The 21835-nt window shown below is 43.8% G+C and overlaps 1 protein-coding gene across 3 annotated transcripts in view; it reads left to right on the top strand.

Annotated features, from left to right (window-relative positions):
- Positions 1 to 3150: 3150 nt before the first annotated feature.
- The window catches only part of DSP (desmoplakin), a 39755-nt gene continuing 21070 nt past the window's right edge, over positions 3151 to 21835 (top strand). For 2 of the 3 annotated variants that reach the window (XM_075052027.1, XM_075052025.1), the window contains exons 1-8: positions 3151 to 3652; positions 12860 to 12962; positions 14612 to 14760; positions 15111 to 15285; positions 17973 to 18101; positions 19303 to 19353; positions 20336 to 20497; positions 21426 to 21530. In XM_075052027.1, coding sequence (XP_074908128.1) covers positions 3456 to 3652; positions 12860 to 12962; positions 14612 to 14760; positions 15111 to 15285; positions 17973 to 18101; positions 19303 to 19353; positions 20336 to 20497; positions 21426 to 21530 — 1071 coding nt within the window. In that variant the 5' untranslated portion in view covers positions 3151 to 3455. The remainder of the gene's footprint in view (positions 3653 to 12859; positions 12963 to 14611; positions 14761 to 15110; positions 15286 to 17972; positions 18102 to 19302; positions 19354 to 20335; positions 20498 to 21425; positions 21531 to 21835) is intronic. The other variant, XM_075052026.1, reaches the window with a different exon arrangement.

The raw sequence follows: 21835 nt of genomic DNA, 5'->3' as shown, positions 1-21835 counted from the left end.
AAGAAATAGATTATGCCTAGCCCTCGTATTATGTATAAATGAACTTCCCTCTGTTTACTAAAGCAGTGTTCAGCTGTGGCCCCTTTGCCTCTTTGGAATTGCTTTCTCCTAATATCCTTATGGTGTTTGCAATTCCAAAGGAGGTGAGTTAGGATACTGGGCTGCAGGATGGACCTTGGGACTAGCTTGGTTTAAGGTGCCCAGAGGGAATATTATATCTCCTTTAGACTAACTTGCTTAAAGAGGGTCTCCTAAGAACCAGACAGTTTTTATGGATCCATGTCTTAAGAGGCAGAACTAACCTTCTGCGAAGGCAGATGAGCAAGAAACTCCAAATTACTGCATTTTATTCTTTCCTGCACAGAGTTTTCCTCAGAAGGAAAATGAGACTCTGCAGCTTGCAGAGTTTGCTGGACATTTGCTCTCAAAAACTCTTTGAACTCAAAGAAGGTCAAGGAACTTAGGATGTGGCCTTAGGTACATCAGGACCGGACCTTTCCAGAAGTAGTGGAGCAAGGTTTAAGCGAGATCATCCAGTTACAACACTGATATTTTCCTGTAGTCGGTAGAATTTTAAGCAATACCCATGTGACTTGATCATGCTTCAAGATAACAGAGTCCACCACTTGGGTAAGCACCCAAGTAAAATTGACTGTTTCAGCAAATAAAAATATTCATATTTAGTTCTTTCATTTGCCTATGTATGAAAACAGACAGGACTATTGAGCTGTTTTCAGTATCGGTTCAGTCTTATCCTCTCCTCTTCATTTCAGTGGGGCTAATTGTGCAAGCAGGACCAGCAGAATCCACTTGCTATTTAAGTACATTTTTCTACATGTCCAAGTAACAGTGACTCATCCACGCCTCTGGGTGTATCACACACATGCTGTCTCCATCACAGATAATGGAGTGTCTCACTGAGCTGGCACACCAGTCCAAGCTGAAAGGTGGGGCTGACTGGAGGTGGTGTTAAAACTTAGCAAGAACCTCAAATCAGTGTAACACTTTTGGATTTCTAAATACACATACGTAAAACTGGACAGCTCTCAAAGGGACTTGCTGAAAAAATGCTTTCTGTTCATATATGTCTCAATACAAGTGCCTCGCTTGATGCATCACCACTCAAAAAATCTGACTTTTAGGTACGCTGGTGGTACTAATGCAGCGATCTGTATTTATGTTTCAAAAAGTTTGGACTGGAGTATCAAGGCACAAAGTTCAAGTTTCCCTCATTCTGCATTTCCCTCCTATTCTACATTGGTTTTCTAGCTTTTTACTTCCTTCTTTATGGCATTAAGCCTATGTATTTGTCTGTCTTACTCATCCTGACTGCTTTTGTATTCTGCTCCTTAATGACTTTGGAATGTAATGTTAAATCATCAAATCGTGCAGATGTAATCTGTATTCAAAGAAGCACCCCAAATCCACACATATATACATACATATATATGTATGTATGTGTGTATACATATATATATGCACTGATATATAATGATTCACGTTATATATAATACAGCATATATATTACAATATAGAAGTCACTGTATGACTTCACAGATAATAGCCGACTTGCATTCTGCTTCTTTGTAGCACTCCATAGAGCTCCGGGCAGTGCCAACAGGATGCCTTTCGGGACCAAGCAACCCCACGTTTGCTTGGAGGAGCTCTTATGCCCCCGCTACGCTGTGCCCACCATCACCTCCAGCAGTAGAACAGGTTCTCACGTAACCTGCACCATGGTGCTCACACAGAGCCGCAGCAGTTTCAGTGGCATTGCGGAGAATTGCTCTCATTTGGTTTTCTCTTTTTGTCCTTCGGTATGTTTGTGTAGTTGTTATTTACTGTCCTGTGGCCTACCGCTTGGATTTAAAATACCGGGAAAATGATCAAGAAACAGGCCCAAGAATTTATGCATGGTGCAGGCTGCTGGTGACATCCCACAAGTTTAAAAAACTTATAGCACATGCATTGTTGCAGAGCATCAGATGACTGATATGGCTGGCTTCCATACTGCACTTTGGGATGAAAGCCTCGGCATTATTTTGGAAAAGCTCAGCAGGGTTATTCACAAGTGACTGCTGCTTCTTAAAGTCAGGTCATCTTCTCTTTGTTTTCTGACACCATGGACAAGTGCCCCGACCAGCTGAGGCAGTGCCACTGAGCATAGCTAAGAAATTGTTCCCAACCGACCCTTGAGACTGACCCAGCGGTCAATGGCTGGTCATGAAGGCACCACTGGGCATTCTACAGCAAACTGCCTTTGCTGACACCCTGCATGCACACAAAGGTATTAAGACGGTTTTGCCTCTAGGATCTGGCTTATTTTTTATTTTTTAAGAGTAAAGCTCAACTTTCAGAGCATCAGAAGGCAGGAATCAAGAAAAACTAAGGGAAAGAGTCAGTTTAAACACGCGCTTCTGGATGTCCTCTTTCTCACGCACAAATGCAGTCAGCGCATGACACAACTCAAACATTTCATATGCTGGTGCACAAGTTTCAGGGCCGTTTCAGAAATGCACTGGGCTTGGTGTACTGACAGCCTTCCCAAATGCGAGACCCGATGTATTTTGGCGTTGACGACGCAAACATTTATGCCGTTTTCCTGACGAGCACGCCGGCCCTGTGATGTGCAGGGAGGAGGGGGCTGCTGCCAGCGGACCGGATCCATCCTCGACATAACGGTGCCGATTTAACCGTCTTTGCTGTGTTTGGGTGCCGGCGCTTTCCGGAGCGGCAGAAGGGTGTTTGGCATCGTGGGCATCCCTGGCCCGGCCGCCCTCACGGCAGCGCTCCCAGCCCCGCGCCCCAAGGCCTCTACGACGGCCACAGGGAAAGCGCAAAGCCGGTAGATACGAGAGAGGCCAGGAGGGAGTTTTTAATGGGCTCCAACCTCCACTGGCAACTTACGAGGGCAGTCCGCGCACCGAGGAAGGTGGAAACACCGGTGCGAGGCTGGGAGAGGCCTTGCGGTGCCCGGGCGGCCACCGGGGAGCGACAGCACCGCCGCGGGGAGGCCGGGCCGGGGCGGGCCGGGGGGCCGGGACCGCGGAGAAACCCGAGGCGGCCGCCGAGGAGGACGCAGGCGAGGCGGCGGCGGCTCCACGCCCAGGAGCGCCGCTTAAAACGGCCGCCGAAAGGTGTGGCTTCTCCTTTCCTCTGCCGGCGGGGAGGGGAGAGGACGGGACGGGACCTTCGCTCTTGCCGCCGCCGCCGCCAGCCGCCGCCGCCTCACACCGCTCCGCGGCGTCCCTGCCCTCCCCTCACCTGCGGGCCGCGCCGACCCCCCCCCTCCCCCGGCGCTCGGCCCTTCCCCGGCCCCCTCGGTGGGCTGCGAGGGAGAGGCGGTACCGCGGCGGGCCCTGCCGGGGCTGAATGCCTTTTCCCCCGTCGCGTCTGGGTCAGTCTCCCCGTCGCTTCCCCCCTCGTCCCCTCTCCCCCGGGGCTCCCCCGCCGCCATGAGCATCAACGGCGGCTCGCACCCGCGGATCAACACCCTGGGCCGGATGGCGCGGGCCGAGTCGGGCACCGACCTGCGCTACGAGATGAGCTCCCATGTGGTGGGGGGCGGCGGCGGCGGCGGCGGCACCCACACCCACAAGACCTACTACTACCAGAAGACCTACGGCGGGGACTACGCCTCCGACGGATACGGGTACGTGGGGGCCGGGATCGGGCTGAGGGGGAGCGGGCCCCCCCGGCCCTGCTGCCTCGGGCCCGCCTTGGGAGAGCTGCCGTGAGGCGCTGGCGGCTTGCGTTCCTGGGGGTTCGAGCTCGCAAGTCTTCCTTCTCCTCCCCGAGGAGACCCACCTCTAAAAGGCTTTTAAAAACGCGAGTAAAGAGCTGGCTTAATTTATTTAAAAGAAAAAAAAAAACCCGAAACAACTTTTGGCGGGGACTCTCTGTGAGGAGAGCAACGGGATGAAAGGCAGAACGGTAAGCTCAGCGTCCCAGCCTCACGCTCTGGGGTGTCCCTGCCTCTGTGCCGGCTGTACCGACCCAACAGCTCTCTGCTGATAAAACCCCGCTTTGCTCGGTCGTGGAAAACAAGCTGTACTGAGGTGAATTGCTTTATACCTCGTGCAGCCAGGCTCGGCTCTCGCTGTCCTCACCAGCAGTTGCGTAACTAGGGCTATAGAACGATTCCAACCAGTGGGAATCGTTCTCTTCGTCATTTTTGAGTTTGTTTCTGGCTTGTGCAAGGCCCACGAGTTTAAGGTGGTGGTCTTTTATGCAGCGATCCCTGATATTTGGTGGCTGGGGAGCAAAGGTACAGCCTGCTTCCCCCCCTCTACCTTCTTAACTGTTTGCCGTGTTGCCGCGAGCGCCATGAAGATCTTGCGGGCAGGGTACTGGCTGTGGATCCTGGCTTGAAGAACACCTGCTTTCATGGATGCAGCTGTACCGGCAATCCACGCAGATCGATTCTGACAAAATAAGTGCAGTGGCCATGAAGACCTCTCCATTAATCGCTTCGGCTGGGAGTTCACGGGACTGAAAGGCAGGCGGCAGTTAGAGTCGCTGAAGGAAACAGCACTGGTGTATGATAAGGCGACTATACAAAACACTGCTGGTGATTACTCTTTTTCACATGTGGAATGGCTGCATTAAACCTGTTGGCCTAATTATTCATGCCACTGACTTGGAAGTGCTGTCATGTAATTTGTGTTAGAATTTAAGCCCTAATTTTACGGATAGTACATCAGGATTAGATTGCAGAAGGATGGGAATTACACATATATATTAAATAAACAGCAGATGAGAACAGGCAGGCTTTATTCTATCAAGCAGATCTATAAATGGCTGTAGAGAATTAGGATTACCCTGGAGAGCAGCGAGAGCTCTGTTTAGGTACATCAGACCTGTTGCTAGAGGACCGCTGAACAAAAGACAAAACTTGCATTCTACCTATTTTTTTGTCTGTTACTCTGCCCAGTTCTTAGTTTTAGTTCTTCATTTGGCTTTCAGTTTGGTATGTGCACAGGTAAGTTAGTTACGATGAATCGCAGCTATAACTTGTCTACTTACTATTATGGTAGTATGAGAATACCAATTTATTGCTATATAATTAGAAAGGTTCAGTACTTTACCATGGGAGAGTGCACATACTAGGACTCCAAAATGTTATTGCTGTGTTGCGTTTGTGAGGATCTGTTTTGCTAGTGGAGCTCCACTGCAAATATCTTTACTGTTTGCAAGAGACAGACATGAAAAATTAATGACAGAACATGTTACTTCCTGGCTGTTCTCTTTTTCCAGACTTTACTCTGGTGCAACTATATTGGATTCACTAGACTGACTTCCCTATTATTCCTGACTTTCACTAGAGGAGAAATACCTTCCTTTAATTTAGCATTCCTGGGGTTTCTTACATATTTTAAACAATCTATAGTTTGTTAGGCTCTTCTTTAGTATTCTGGGGTGGTGGAGACAGAGTGGAAAGGACGCGCCTGATCAAGAGGCTAAAAACTTATCAACATCCTTTCATTTACTCTCTATAACGTAACATTCATATCTCCTTTTTCGGAAGGCATATCTGGCAATGAGACTGCAATTAAAGTTCCTGTTCACTTCATTGCGAGGCTTCTGCATGGAGCTAAAGACCCCTGTTAATGAGATCAAAATACATATATATACATATTTACATACAGGTTTTTTGTATGAGAAAAGATCTGACCATTCAAAGCACTTTAAATAATTATTTACAAAACAATATACATGTTTGCACCTTACTGAGTTGCATAGGTTTATTTTTAATCAGTGCTGATTTGAATTAAGGTGTCCCCTGCAATACAAAATGAGGGTTTTGTTGCCAGTTAATGAAAAAAAGCAATTGCCCTATTTTGCACATTCACTGCATGCAGAAAGTCCACTAAATCCTGTGCATGTTGTGCTTGCAGAATCAGAGCCATCATCTATGGAATTGGTTTTAATAATTGCTTTCAACCTGACATCTTCAGTGCCAAAGTATAGTGGCAGTTACCAAACTCATAAAACTGAGGCTTCTTTTTCCATTGGGGAAGATTACTGTACCTTAATCCTAAATGGAGTAGGATTCAATTTAGGGCCTAGTCTTGTAAGTTTTGGGGCGTATTCTGCCGAACAAGTCCGTGCTGAGTATTACATTACTCACAGAGCAATATAAGACGCTCCCTACCCTTAGGGCTCAGCAAGGTGCTTTTACAACATTCCCGGTTTCTTCTGGCTTGGGAACTCAGTATGAGCTTGGCCCCAGTACAGATACTCAGCTTGACGGTGAGTCACACACTCCTAAACTGCCAATTCATCAGTCGAATATTTATCAATGTTTTTGCTACAGAGAGATAAAATCTGATATGCTGTGAGAGAAAGGAAAGAAGTGGCAAGTTTATTTGTCATTGCTGAGAACAGGGAAAAAAATAGCCTAGGATTCATGATCACTGTGTGATGTGAAAATAAATTAATTTACACAATTCTGCTTAAGAGTTAATGTAACTTCTGTGCTTTAAGTTAGAAAGGGAGTTAGAAATTCACATCCTGTGCCCTGACATTACTTTCAGGGACTGACAGACAAAGTAAACTTGGAGAAAACAGCTTCAAAGCCGTGTTTTTGCCCTTCTCATCAATCTCGCAGGGATCTGCAGGGTCCTGGCCAAGCTACGTGGTGATAGGGCTGGCGTGGTAAGGTCCCCTCTAAGCTCCTCTTCCACAGCATTGCATGGAGTGGGTTAAAACTGTCCCATGACGAGCAAAAACATGGGCAGATGGAGAGGGAGGAATGTGTCTGAATTGCTGCTGAATACCTGCCACACCAGCAGAGCCTGCGCTGTGCTTGAGCTGGCTGAGAAATGGGTTTCAGCAACAGCTGGTGATGCTGCCACACCATGAGACGAAAACCAGGTTGTACCTGTCCCAGCTCACCTTTTCATAGGTACATGCATGAGATTTCAAGCTAGATACCTTTGCAAGTGTGAAAGCCTCTGTCAGGCGAGGGATTTGCTGGCATTTCGAGTGGCTGCTCTCTGGCACAGGTGTATTTCCATGGTCCAGGCTGGACCCTGTGTTTGGCACCTCCCTCTCCCAGAGCCAGAGGTGGGAGAGGCAGCGTGTCTGCAGCCTGCAGCACAGGGCAGGCATGGCCTTTAGAAACAGTGCTGTTGCTCCTGGTGATTAATACCAGTGGGAAAAAGTGCGAGGATTTTCTGCAAATAGGTGTGGCGGGATCCCTTGTGAAACCCTGCTTGCTCTGAAGGCACTTGGCCTCGGGGGTCTTACGATTTCACCTGTGACTCTTAAGGTTTTGCACATTTCTAATGGTATTTAGAGCCCGATCGTGCAAGATGCAGGCATCTTTTGAGGTTTCCTGTCATCGTGCCTTAGTCCGTGTGCATACTCTGCAGATGGGACTAGTTTGGCGAGGCCATGGTGTGCCAAAACCGATCCTAGTAAGAGCAGAGACGTATGGGGAGAACCCAGTTACAAAACTTTTGATGATTTCCGACACCGGCATTCAGCCTTTTTTGAGGCGTGCGAGGGAAAGCTGTGTTGTAGTATTTTAATTTCTGGTTATATTCTTACAGGTATTGTGATTTGCCACCTTTTGCCAGTGTATGCCTGTGCAGGGGTTCTCAGGGGCACACACGCACAACTGGCAGGCGGTGGCGGATGGGTGGTGGTTTAGTTGGTGTGTGCAGGCTGTGTACTGGGAATGGCCATTCCAGGTCAGGTTTTTCTTCTAACTTGCCTACTCTGGGCATACCAGGTAATCCCTTGATGAATCTATTGCTTGTTCAAACAAGTTTGTGTGGATGGGGTGGGGGGGTGGCGGCAAGCAGGGAAGAAAAAGTAGTGCTATTGTTTTGCTCTCATCGTTGTTGTGGGAGTACCTCAATACTTTGGATCTGCAAAAAGGCCTTTTTTTAAAGCTTCCTTTACTTTTTGAATGAAAAAAAATGCTTTGAACTTTTAAAAGGCTAAATGTTTTGTGGAGGAATCAGAAAATTTAACAAGGATTATTCTAATTTGGTTTAAATTGGATCTTTGGGCCAAGAGTGTCCCCTTTGTGCTTCAAAAGCTTTAAGGAGCTGTCAAGCTGCTGGAAGGCTCCGCAGAGCTGCTGGAGGTGCTCCTGTGTCTCCTTTGCCCTGCTTCTCTAGACGCTAATCGCCCCCCGATAACTCAGTGGCTGTGTGCTAACAAAGGCAGAAACCAGAGCAGCCTCCACTTTGCAGGCGTTTATGCTGGGGGCGTGCAGGTCTTCAGCAGCAGGAGCCAAATGAGAAAGCAGAAGGTAGCTGGCTTTCTTCCTTGCCCCTCAGGTTCTGCAGTAATGACAACTCGGTTGGGCCTGTAAGGGTGCAAGCTGAGTGTTTACAGAGGATATGTCATTTATTCAAAACTTATCACTTAGGAAATCTTGCGACTGCTTGAATAAGTCAGTGGCAGCAGTAGTCAGCGCTGCTGTGTTCCCAGGACGTGGGCACTGCTGGGTTTGCCATGTCTGTCTCAACTCATATAACTCATCGCGTGACCTCGAGTGCATTTCTCAGTCCCGTTTATGAAAAACAGGAGTAGTTATTTCTTGTTTCTGTAGAGCTGGGGGTCTCGTGAGGATCACTGGTACTGCTTAACAGTTAAGTACAATCCTAGTTCAGAAATTGAGGACTCACTGGGAAGGTAACGGCTGAGTTTAGCTCAGGTGGGGTATATTGCAGCAGGGAGATGTTGTCTGAGCTACTGTCCTGCCCAAATCCCAGTGGCAGCAGAGGTTGGGCTGTCCTCTCATCTCTCTGGGAGAGCAAGAGTGCAGTATAGCAAGGGAGAAATGTGTTCTGCCTTGACATGCAGCAGGCAGGGTGGCTCCTGTACAGAATGATGACAATGTGAAGATGCTGTGCCTATCCTAGGGTTCTCCTGGCAGTAGAGAGATAGAGGGCTACATTTTCAGATCCCAAATAAGTGATTCTTCTGTGTTTTGAAGTGTTCTCATAATTTTAAAGCAAAGACACTACCCCCTTTTGTTTTCCTTTATTCCTATTAAACTATGTAACTATTAAAGTTAATGACTATTAAAACTAAGTCATTTTAATAAAGAACTCGGCTTAATAGTATCTTTTTGAAATTCATGAGTTGCCTTCAAAATAAGTGTCATGGTCTAAAATTTTGAATTGTAGGGACAAATAGGTAGTTAAGGTCTGAAGCAGTCCAGGTAGTTTTGCTCAGTGCTGTTCTGCAGGGTTTACAAAACCAAAGTAGTACAGCAAATAGTCAGATTATTGCAAATGTGTGTATTTATTAGTAGGAGTCCCTGCACTCTCGTGTTACAAGTCCTGCTAAAAGACCAAGCTCCAGTTCTTTCCCTTTCTGCTGGAGTGGTTGAAAATGTACGCTTTGTTTACAGGGGTGCACTAAAACAAGTGAAAAACCTGTCCATATTTTCACTGTGTGGTGTGCCTACAGTGTTTGGTGCAGCAGGATCCTATTCACAGGTTCAAGCTTTAGATGCTGCCAGAGTTAAAATCAAATCAAATTGTTTTCATAGCAGCAGTAGTTGTTACAATGACCAAACATTACTTTAAACTCATTCAGTTTCATGTAAACAAAATCAGAGGAAGCAAGAGAGACATTGACAAAATACCATCTATAGTAATCTGCTTACTCTGTGTCCTGTGAGGATTGTTGGGGTCCTATATCTTTCTGAGGGACATAAATGTATTTTTATATAGGATCTAGGTTACATGGTTGTACTTTGAAAATCCAGCTTCATTCTTGCCTCCACTTTACGATGCCGCCTAGCATGTTCAGGGGTTAGGGTTTGCCTCAGTTTCTTTGAGCCAGTATTTTTTGTGTTGGATATGGTTTTCCTTTGGCTGGCTCTTTCCTTCTGCTTCAAGGTTGGACGTCTGCTTACTCTGCATTGGGGTTTCCACTTTGATCTACTCATTCCCATTAAAGGCCTGTTGGCTTCAATAAGAGGAATATTATACTGAGGGCCTTTGAAACTGCTTATGAAATACTCTCCTGTCACATGAGTGAAAAGTACTGATGTGTCCATGTGAGACTGTGCTAGTGCCATCTGATGTATCAAGCAATATATGTTGAGGTATTGTCTTGCTAAGTGTTTTTATTTTTTAAGTTCAGAAATTGATATATGCCCTTCTTGAGTATATTTGTGCAGCTAAATCCTCTTCAGATTTGAAGTCTTTGAGTCCTGTTGACTTGGTGGAGCTATGCCATCAAACGTCAGCTCCTGTATTGGCATCTCTAGTCTCTGGGTATGCCCCATGTAGCTCTATTTGGTCGGCTGACGAATTTGAAAGCTGTTGGCTCGGCCAGTGTCATCAGCTGCCTTTAACAGGCCACTACCTTTTCACCTGTTATCCTAGTACTGATCTCGGTATTTTGACTAGCAAAACAGTTACTTGTTTAAAAACAAAACTGACATCCAAGTTGTTAAAAACAGCATTGATGAAATATTGTGCTCTTTTTTGGTTTCGGTTTGTATTGCTCCAACTTCTGCCATTATTTTGTTCACGTCTTTATCGACTAGATTGGAGAGCCTTGAACACTTGCTGCTTTCTTCTTGTGAAGGTCCCCATGAACTGTAAACAAGTAACTTGTAGAGCTTTATTTTAAGATCTAAATAGGGTGCATTTAAGCCTCCCACTTTAAGGCATCTGCTCCTGCCTTTGAAACAGTTTTGTGCACCTGTATTAAACCATCTTCAGTTTTCCAACTTTTTTATTATTTGGACAATAATTCTGTATGTGGTATTCAAACATTATTGGGATGAACATAAAATACTTGTAATTCTACTTGTCCTATCTTTTAAATGGTTTTAGTAGTTTGATTTATTTGAAAATAGCTTTTCTTCACAATTTCTGAGCATGTTAACTGTGACAGCCATTGTTCAGACCTCCTTTCAGTGTAAGGTGAAGTAATGCCTTTGAGGTCGGTGAAGTTACACTGAAGCCGGTGGAGATACACTAATTTATTACAGTAGAAGTCTGGTTCCCATCTATAGTTCTTTTGGCTTTAATGGATATCCAGCATTTATAGCTGTCAGGAGATGACTGAAAAAGCGATTGAAGAAAAAAACCCACTCTTCTGATGTTCTAAAAAGAGAAAATTGCTTGGAAGGTTCCTCTCTCTTCTTTATTATGTTTCATTCATGAGAATAATTGTGGGTATAATTAAATGTAAATTTTAGATGCAGTCGGATACTTCTGGATCCAAACACAACAGTGATGCCTAAGGAGAAGGAATGATTTAGAAAAGGAAGCTGATGGGAAGCCTGGCACACAATCAGACCCATATGTTATTCTTCACAATTGTTTTCTTTAAGCTGTTTCCAAGATATACAGGGGTGCATAGCACACTAGGGCGCAGCATTTGTGCAGCCAAAGGGTCACAGTGCAAGCCAGGAGTTACATGTGTACAGCTTGTTTTAAGTTACCCAGTGATTCTGCAGTCCTGTCTCTGACAGTCTATTCCCTGGTATTGGGGGAGGCTGGTGAAAAGTTGCTCAAACTTTTTCCACTTCTTCAAGAAGAGCTGATAGGAGAACGGCAGGCTGCTGAAGCACCAACTGCACGCACTGCAGAAGAGCTCTTAAAAAAATACTGTTGAACATTTCTCATCACTGCAGTGATGAGACAGCTCTGACAAGTTTTTCATGTTGTCACAATTCCTTTTGCAAAGGATGGTCAGTCTGTTGAAGTCAGTGGAAAGATTTCCGTTGAATCCACATGACTTCCTGGCTCTGAGCTGGACAGGTTTGCACCGATAGACTTTTTGATGTTAGTGTTGTGTGGAAGGTTTGAACCTTCAGTGATTTGTAATGGAAAAGGTTACCTACTGTGAACACAGGAGTTAGAAAACTAGACAAGGCTCAGAAGCATCTTAATTTCTTACTGTCTCTTAGTAGTGGTTTATTTTAGTTTCACTGGCAAGTGCTTGGGTTTGGGAGCCGCCTGGGCTTGCTTGGGAGCTCTGATTCCATCAGCAAGGAATGGTTCTGTGCTTGAAGCACCTCACCCATGTTCAATCAACTAGCAGTGGCTCGCTTTGGTGGCTGAATCCCAAATGCTGGAAGAGCAACCTTCTGGTGGTATGGATGCAGTAAATTATGTGCAAGACAAAAATAACGACCGTGTTATCAATCTTGGCTTTTTCCCCCACTAGTGTTTTCAGTTCTGGAATTGTAATTGGAATCCCCAAACTCCCACTTTATTTATCTGTAAGAAAGCATGTCCTCTAACTCTAGGCCATACATCTGTTTTTGTAGTAGCTTGTGCATCTTGCAGTTCCTTCTTAAGACACTGCACTAAGCTTCATGCATTTCTGCTTATAGGAGAGCCCTTCGTACGTTTGTAAGGACTTGTGTGCTCATACGCCTCTGTAGCAGAGGATCCTGCTTTCCTTTTATGCTCTGACATTCGATGGCTGGTGTCGTAACACGTACAATAACATCACCCAAAGGCTATGTTCTAATGTATTGACTTTAACAGAAGATTGTGAATAATTAATTCTCACTGTAATACTGCCAAAGTTTTGTCTATCAAAGCTACAAATACCTGTACTGGAAGAAAAACTTTCTCCTTTATGGCATGCCAGTTTCCACCTTCTACTCTATCCTGTGGCAAAGTTGGTCAAAGCCTGTTGTTAGAGAGTTATAAAGTGGCTCTGCCATCATGGAATCAGCATTAAAACTTCAGAGTACAGTTATGCAGGAGGGCCAGATAAAGCATGTGTGTCACTGAAGCTAAATGAGGTGGATTATTCCATGTAACTTCCCTTAGCCGTTCTGAATTTGTATGTCTCATGTCTCTTCAAAATGTGCGATTACTTTGTACTTACTTCATCTTCTTCTCCCCCACAACAGTCAGAATGGGACCTGTACAGTGTCCAGACGCCAGAACACCATCCAGGAGCTTTTGCAAAACTGTTCGGATTGCCTGATGCGAGCTGAGCTCATAGTACAACCCGTGAGTGCTTCTTGCTGTTCTTATCAAAAGTGATTATGAATATTACAGGGAGTGAACGCTGCGTCGTTATCTGGACTTACAGGCTCTGCTTCTTTGTCTCATTTCTCCCCTCTCAGCTGTTTGTGAGAGGCAATTGGGAGCAGAACAGCATACTTCCTTCCTAGGTCTCTCTCTTCTGTCTCCACTCAGTGTTCAATAAAACTGACTGAAAAGCATCCAATTAAGAAAAGGGGGACTTCTTGATTTAAAAAAAACCAACCCACCCTTCAGACAGGTTCTGCTCAGTGTAAACAGCTGTTAATAATGTTATGACTACTTATGCTCTCTTAGTGTGTCCTGTAGAATATCATCATCATTTTCTGGGCCGTAATGAACCTGAACTACCATAGGAAAAACCTTCATTACCTTTATATTTTATTTTTCCAGGTGATTCCTAAAGAAGTATATGAAAGTAGATTAAAATCTTCTTGACTGTTTCATCCCAAAAGCGTACAGATGATCTTTGCTGTATGTTACACTGATATAAACCCATAGTGCCTGGGGGTGGGTTACTCATTGATGCTAGATTCAGTCCTGGTGAACATGACTCTGCTGAAGTCGGAGGAGGTGCAGGGTGGTGAAGGCATCCTGCTGTTGAGGCCACTGAGATGCAAAACCTGTTCACAGTTCTGTCAGTAGATGTGATTTAATGCACACTTTTGGACCCTCTGTGGACAGAAAATTCTTTCAGGAATGAACTCTGGCGTTAGTAGTTCATTGCCTTTTCAGAGATACAGCACGTGTGAACATGTTTATATAAAAATCAATGCCAGAGTAAATACTGCCTCTTGTTAAGGATTAATATTATTCCAGTGAAGTTAAAAGAAAGTGATGTTTAGTTCCAGCTCGGTGCCACAACATGCATTGCTTACTTGGGTTTTTTTCTTTTCTTTCTGAAGGACAAAGTAATGAGGTCCAACATTTTATTTGCAAAATCAAATCACAGCTGGGTTATGTTTTGTTCAGCATGGCTGTGTCAGTGTGGGATGAGATCAAAGAGCCATGTTTTCCTGCTTGAAGCACCATGACCATGCTGGTCCACTGCACTGAGGGTGCACAGAGAATTTGCCTAGACTTTGGGTGATAAGGTAGGATGCAAGTGTGACAGGGCATGGAGCTGGTCCCAGGCAAACAGGGTGCAGTCTGTGTTTTTGCAGGGGAGAAGGGTCTTAGAACCTCAGGGAAAGTTCTGAAAAATCAGGAGCAAAATCCACAAACTCCCACTAGGACAGTGTTTGCTTCTTGTCCTCTAAACACAAAAGCATAAGGTCTTAAAAACTTAGCACACCATGTGAAGCCTTGGCTCCACTGAAATAAACATCAGTCAGGATGTGCTGTTCTTTATGGAAAGATTTGGTTGGTACTATGTTTTAATAATTTTCTTTCGTATTTTATTTGTAATTAGGACTTTCCAATGACTGTGGATCCTCTGTTAATTGGCCTTCTGCCAGTTAAAATTGGCAGAGACCTAGCGGTTGAAACCTATCATGCTTCTTAAAAATAATTAGTCCTCATAACATATCTTTTAAAACAACTAAGCTGAAGCTTAGGTGATGAATATTTAATTTAATCTCCCATTTCTTTCTTTTTTTTTTTTTTGTTTGTTTTAGGAATTGAAATATGGGGATGGTGTCCAGATTAGAGGGAACAGAGATCTGGAAGAGTGTTTTGCACAGGCAAATGACCAAATGGATATCCTGGATGGGCTGATCAGAGAGATGAGGCAGATGGGCCAGCCCTGTGAGATGTATCAGAAAAGGTATTGCCAGGGAAGGGTTGGGGGAGGGAATGTGGCTGGTAAAAGTGTGTGGTATCTCAAGTGCTCGCCTTCTGTGGTGTTGCAGGATGTGACAGAAATCAATAAAGTGGAACTAAATCTGTTTGGGTCATGCTAACATGGAGAAGGGCCTTGCAGTAATATATTTCTTAGAGAATTTCACATCTTGGTTGTCCCCATGAAATTTTAGTCAGTTTATTTTTTTTTCACAGCCTGTGCTTTCAGCACTTTGTTTTGAATACTTGGTGGTCCAGTGGGAGAGATGAATTGCATTGTTTCCATGTTTTCTGGGTGTTTTCCTCATAGATGCTAAGTGGCTTCTTCCCTTTCAGGCTGCTTCAACTTCAAGAGCAAATGCGTGCCCTGTACAAAGCCATAAGTGTTCCCCGTGCCAGGAGGGCCAGCTCCAAAGGTGGTGGTTGCTACTCCTCTCAGAGTGGCTCAGGTTGGGATGAGTACACGAAACGTGTCACAAGTGAATGTTTAAACTGGATGAGGCAGCAGAAGGTAAATCTGTGGAAAACCAGAGACACTGCTAAGACCTGGTGTTGTTTATGAATTTCACCTCACATGTAGTAATGTTTTGGGTGCCAGTAGAAAATTAAAAGTACACATAAGACTCATACATTATTCCAAGTTCATCTCCCACCCCCCCACCCCCCCCCAGTATTGTACATATAGTGAGTTTCTACTGAAATATGAACATGGATTTGGGGTCATCTTTTGCAGAGGAAGAAGTGTGGAAGTTAGATTTGAAAGCTAAATGAGACACAGCTGTTAACATAACAAAAGGCATTGGCATGTTTGCCTTAGAGATTATTATGCTCGATATTTCCTTCCTTCCTTCCACAGGTTTCCTTTATGATTCATATTTATTTAACCCTTTACACCGATAGGACCAACTTCACAGATTTAACCGTTGTGCATATTTTACAGTTGTTCTCCCCCTCTAATCTATCCTTATCACAGTGGGAGCCAGAAGGTAGAGCTGATTGCCACAGGACTAGGCTTCCGGAATTCGCTGCCAAAATCCACGTGAAAATGCTGAAGTTGTGATCTGTTGCATTCCCAGAATAAATTTGCCTATGCACAGCCATTGATGGTGTAACCTGGAGTAGAAAACACATGTTGAGAGCTCATAGTCTGTTTTTGTGCTGCTGAAGTGAAAGTTGGGTGTTTGTGGTTGACAGCCCTTTCTGAGAGGCAGGTAGGGAGGATGGAACAAGGTGGCTGAAGTTATACTTTGCAGACTCCTTGTAAATTGAAATTGCGTTATTTTTATCTCTCTCTATTAGGTGGTTGCTTAGTGAACCTGTCATAGTTATCTGCATATGGTGTTTGCCAGGTGGTTGCTGTGTAAACCAGATGAGGAGGGGAGAGCTCTGTACAGTTCCCATACTTTTATGTGAGTGCTAGTCACAGTCTAGTCTTTCAGTGCCCTCCCATAGCGTGGCATGTTTTAGAGGAAGAAGGGGAAGTGGAGATACACTCCTTTAGTGGTAACATGTATGAGCATTGTGCCTGGACAGTAACAGCAGATATAATTGCTCTGCACCCACTGTGGGAGAGTAGGCTAATTGTCAGACCTGCCATGGTTTGAGGAGTGATGTTGAACAGACACTGGGCACGCTTCCAACGATGAAGGACAGTGAACAAGCTGTACCTCCCAAAGACGCCACGTGACACCCTGCTCAGACACCCCTCGCTAAGCACAGGGAGCATAAGCAAGTGCTTTATAGCTGTGTTCCCACACAAAACCTCCTGCGAAAGTAAAAGTCTCTCTCTCTCCCTTTTTCAGTCCCTAAGGCAAAGCTGAGGTGGGGCCAGTAAGCACTTAGCTCCCTGTTGGGCTTTTGAGATATTCTTTTTTTTTTTTAGGGAAAATTTATTTTTAACTTTCCATCATGCGTCTTCTTTCCATCGTGCCTCGCTGTGTCCCATTACCTGCTCACATTGGGACTCGGATAATGTTTCCCCTAGTAACATGGTGAGATGTGGGAAGAAGGTCTGAGCAGCTGTGGTTTTCTGCCGGTGTTTTTCTGTTTTCTGTCTGGATGGTTTGCTGACAGGAGAATCAGGTGGTAGGAGGGTTGGTCAAATTTCCAGTACAGAATTAAGGAAAATGCAGTGAAATCCAGACAGCCTTTTTTCGCATACTGGCAGCCAGCCAGGACTGCCACTGTTGCTACAGTCTCTTTAGACTGCTTAAATATAATGAGGAGGGTCAAAGTCCTGTAACTTTTAAATGGCTGAATGCAAAATGGTTTTGTTTCTTGGATCGTTTTCAACAGTGCCTTTGAACCCCTGCGCTTGAGTGTGGTTCAGGCTTTATTGTCATCTGTTGACTCTTGGAGATTTAGCTCCAGGCTGGTAATTACTAAATTCGGTCCCAACCCAAGATTAAGATACCTGTTTCTTTACTGTGTGCATGCGCAGACAGGCATTCAGACAGAAACGGAGTGTGTCTTTAGAGCGTAAAAGAGGATTTGGAGTTTGAGGAGCTGAATTGTGAATTCCGTGGCTTTTAATATTTAAAAATAATGAAACAAAGAACTGCAGTCAGGTAGTTTTTGAATTAGTAATTATCCAGGTGTATTACTGTTTTTCAAAGGCTGTTTCTAGAGATTTTCACTTGGCAACCTACAATAAATGTTGCCAAAATGCAAGACAACACATTCTATAATAATTTCAGTTTATCTTCTGTTTTTTCATTTAGTTTGACTGCATTTAACTGAAGTTATTGGAGTTTATGTGAGCATAATTAAGATGGAAATGTAGTGTACTGGGCTACAGAACTTGGGTCTGGGTGTTTTCACATGAATTGCATGAATAGCATTGTTTGGTAAAGTAATAATTTGTTTTCAGAGTGATAAGAATGTAACTATACTGTAGAACATAAACGAACAGTTTGGTCCAAAGAAAACAGATGAAAATACACTACTGAGCATGCTTCATTTAGTCTAATTTTAAGCAACTTAAATATTTTTCCTACTTTGTTTCTTCTACTTTGGAAGCCTGTCACACAGTTTAAGTGATGACAATTTTAAGAAATTGTAACCCCCTATTCTGAACTTCCCTTTGTTCAGTTTTACTCTCTACTGCATAGTTGTGTTTCCTTCAGTTCAATTCCTTTATGCTCTGATTTAGATAGTAAAGTTGGAAATGAAAGTACAAATACTGTCTCTTTCTCCTAGGCTGAAATGGAGCTAGTGAAATGGGGGTTTGATGCAGCGTCCATTGAGCAACAAATTGGTGATCACAGAAGAACTCACAATGCCATTGGAGACTATCGCTGGCACCTGGACAAAGTCAAAACAGATCTGGTAATTACTGTCTTCCCTTACAGGTTGCTTGGTGTAAATTTATACTATTGACTTGCTGCTGTTCCACTACAAAAAAGAATGCTGAATAGCTCAGCTTCTTTTCAGAAAGCACTGGTGTCATGACAGCAATCACTTTCAACCCTAATATTTATTATTTTGTGATTATTTTGTGTTCCACTTCTTTCCCTAGAATTTTAAAAATTTAGTAGGTATTTAACACTTTGTTGTAGTGTACCAAGGCTGGCAAATAAATATTGCAACGTTTTTTGTGAGAAGAATGGCTAAGAATGATTATTCTTGCTTTCTGTCTAGGTACGTTAAAACAAAGTGAAAGGATAAAGTGGGTGCTTAGTATAGCCTCAAGTAATGAGGAAATTTCTGTGAAAAAAGCCCAAATTCTGGGCTGAGCTTAGAGCTTTTCTTAGGTGTGGATTTTTTGTTTTCTTTTTCTTTTTTTTTCCCCTCTGAGGCTTCTGTTTCCCTCTGTATTTTGTGATTGGAATAAAGAAGTTGCTGGAATAAAGAAGTCATTGAAAATGCAGTGGTTAACTTCCTCTCCTATCAGCCCAGCAGCTAGGTATAGGAGAGAGAAGGCTTACTTCATTCCCATTCTTCTTTTCTGTTAGTTGCTCACACAGACAGGAGGAGAGAGAGTTGGATCTAAAGAAAAGGCACTCTGTTCTGGAGCTCTGATCTCTTAGCCAAGCTGAAGAGTGGAAGGGGTGTTATTCCCTTTTTACTTCTTCAAATAGGAAAGGTGATAGTCTGGCCTTATGGAATACCAGTTCCAAGGTTGTGCAGGTTCCCAGTCATAGGAACAGGAAAAAAAATTGGAGCCTCCTGCTCACATCGTAGTTTATACTACTTCATAATCTCCAAAGCTAGCTCTAGGACTAGCTGGTTGCCCACAGCTGTCTAGGAGTTTGGTACAGAAAGAGATCCAGTTTGGGGAGCTGTGTTGGTATTACAGGGGTTATGTGCAATCTTGCTTATATACTAAGCATCCCTGAGGGAAGTAGTTTGTCCAAGCCTTGGTTTTATACTTCTTGTGGTGCAGATCTGCTACTCACCTATTTCTGTTGCAGCCATTTGCAGGTTACCACCTGTAGTTACAACATTATGATACTGACACTGTAAAGGAAATATCAGCAAATAGGCAACTTGTAAAAGGCTCACTAAATATTTGCTGTCTCTGTTTCAGCGGGAGAAGGCTGCAGTTCATCAGCTGGAGGAAGAATATGAAGGACTGCTGGTGAGCATGAGATGTGTTCATTTCTGATACCCTCTATGATGAATGCTCTTTTTGCTTTATTAACACTGGTGTTACAGTCAAGGGACACTGAACAGGTTTCAACAGAGTGACAGATCCATATTTAAATAATTCTGTTCAGCAGTAAACTGTCAGTGCTTTGTAGTTTCTGTAAGGTTCAGTTTGAGTCATGAACTTGAGATTAATTCATTACCTCGTGTATAATTGACTTACCCTCACGAGGAGGTTTCTAGTTTGCACCTGGTGAAGGGAATTGGTCACTAAGCTGGTGAAGAGTAAAGCTCTACCTCCTTAATGGGAGTAAATGTAGCAATGAAGTTAGTCTATGTATGGAGCTTAAAAAGTTACTCAAAGGTGGGATTACAATCAAATTTGGTGTAGGGCTGTGCATCTTCCCTGTTTTGGATCTTCATGTAAAATACAGGGAGAATCTTGTGCAAATGGTAGATTTAACCCTTGGGATTGGAAGCTGATTCCTGTACACATTCAAGCAACAGGATGTGTATTATGATGTGAGGGCAGAGAAGGAATCTTTTCATCAAGTGTCATCTGTGCAAAAGGTGCTACAACATCAAGGATGTACTATGAGCAGCAAATGCAAGTAGAAGTGATGTTAAATGTTTGGGTGTTTTTTGTATTTTCCCCCATGCCTTTTTGCTTGCCTGCCTACATGTCTGCTACACTTGTGTTTGGAATAACTTTCAGAAGTTGCTGACTTCAGGGTCCCATTGTTCTATAAATGCAGACACATTGTCCACTGTCCATTGCCAGCAGGTTTCATGCCTCTATAAATGCAGGCACATTATCTGCTGTCCATTGCCAACAGGTTTTATAGATGTGTGATTTTTACCGTTATTTTAGTTTTCAAAAAAAGAAAGGACACGCTGTGCTCTTGGCTTCCCCTTCTCCGCCCAGCAAAGGCATTTCCGTGTTGATGGCTTCTAATTTCTGGAATTCCTTGCAGAAATACTCCTTTGAGAGAATGGATCAGCTCCGTCAATTCCAGAACCTCATCCAAGCCACCAGCAGAGAGATCATGTGGATTAATGACTGTGAGGAAGAAGAGCTTCTCTATGATTGGAGTGACAGGAACACTGACATCGCCAGGAAGCAGGAGGCCTTCTCTGTAAGGCAGCTCAACCTCCCCATGCTTTCCATGGGTTCTCTTTTGGGATAGTGAGGGAGGAACAGCCTGGCTCTGAGGGACTGATCACAGGATGGGCGTTTCTTCACTGTTTTGAAGTTTCTGGGGATTTTTATCCACACTTTCGGATTAAGTACTGCGTGACAACGTTTTGATTCAAGATTGGACACCTATTGGAAGATTGTGGTCCCATTCAACCAGTTGTCATGGTTTCTTTTGACCTTGGAAGCTGGCCTTATCAGTGCAGTCCACTGTGGACTATTAATGACATATAGGTTGTGCACGCTGTTGGCATGCTAAACTAAGGGACTTGAATCAAGTGGTTTAATTCTCCCTGTTAGGACTATATAGGGGTTAGAGGGTCCCCATATTTGGCCCCAGTGTCTGTCATCAGAAAGTAAAGCTATACCAGAGGGAACTGGTCTCTTCCTCTGATGGTTTTGCCAGCAGCATGTTGAGCACATGGCCAGAGGTAGTTTGCACTGCTCCTTGTCTTCTGTGGGTACGTAGGGAAACTGAGCATGTGCATTTCTTTAACCAATATTGGTGCTGATCTCCAAATTGAAAAATGGATGAAAGTTCACACTACTAAGGAGGTACTTTTTTTTTTTTTCAGTTCAGCTATTCTGGATGTTGCAACATGCAGTCATTTTTGCTTCCGTCATTCCTAGGAAAGGCAGAACTTTTGCCATTTTTCTATGTGAAGCAGTAAGCCTAGAGACTAGAACTGAGATGATTGTACCTTCTTTGATTCTGCTGTCTTCATAATCAACTTCAGTACACTGAATAGAAATACGTAGTGTTAGCAGGATAATTTTACATTATCACAACTACCTGGAAAATTTTAAGTAAATCATCCTGTGCTGCGTACGTTTCAGGGCTTGTTTAATGCTGTGTTTTGGTTGTTTAGAAACGCATGAGTGAACTGGAGCTTAAAGAAAAAGAACTCAATAAGCTAAAGCAAGAAAGTGACCAGCTAGTGCTCAACCAGCACCCTGCTTCAGACAAAATCGAGGTGAGTTAGACTTCGTGTGATTTCACTTGCTCCTTTTGTTGCTATGTGGCAAAAGTTCTCAGTGAAAGTCTGCAAATGAAATGCTGTGTTTGGACCTGAGAAAGGTTTGCCTGCCAAAAAGTATGTCCATTTTTATACAGCTATATGAGATGCTCTAATGAATGTTACTACCTTCCTCTACAAACCTGGCCGCAAGAAATGCAGACTTCTTAAGAGCTATTGGGAGAGCTCTCATTGCTATCAAATTTGATGATAGATGCCTGTAAAAATTAATAGGAGTCTTAGGGAGTTGTCTGAGTGTATTG

The sequence above is a fragment of the Buteo buteo genome, chromosome 20, assembly GCF_964188355.1.
Source record: "Buteo buteo chromosome 20, bButBut1.hap1.1, whole genome shotgun sequence".
In the NCBI taxonomy this organism is placed as follows: domain Eukaryota; kingdom Metazoa; phylum Chordata; class Aves; order Accipitriformes; family Accipitridae; genus Buteo; species Buteo buteo.
The sequence above is the reverse complement of the archived record's forward strand: the minus strand, read 5'-3'. Positions and strand labels throughout refer to the sequence as shown.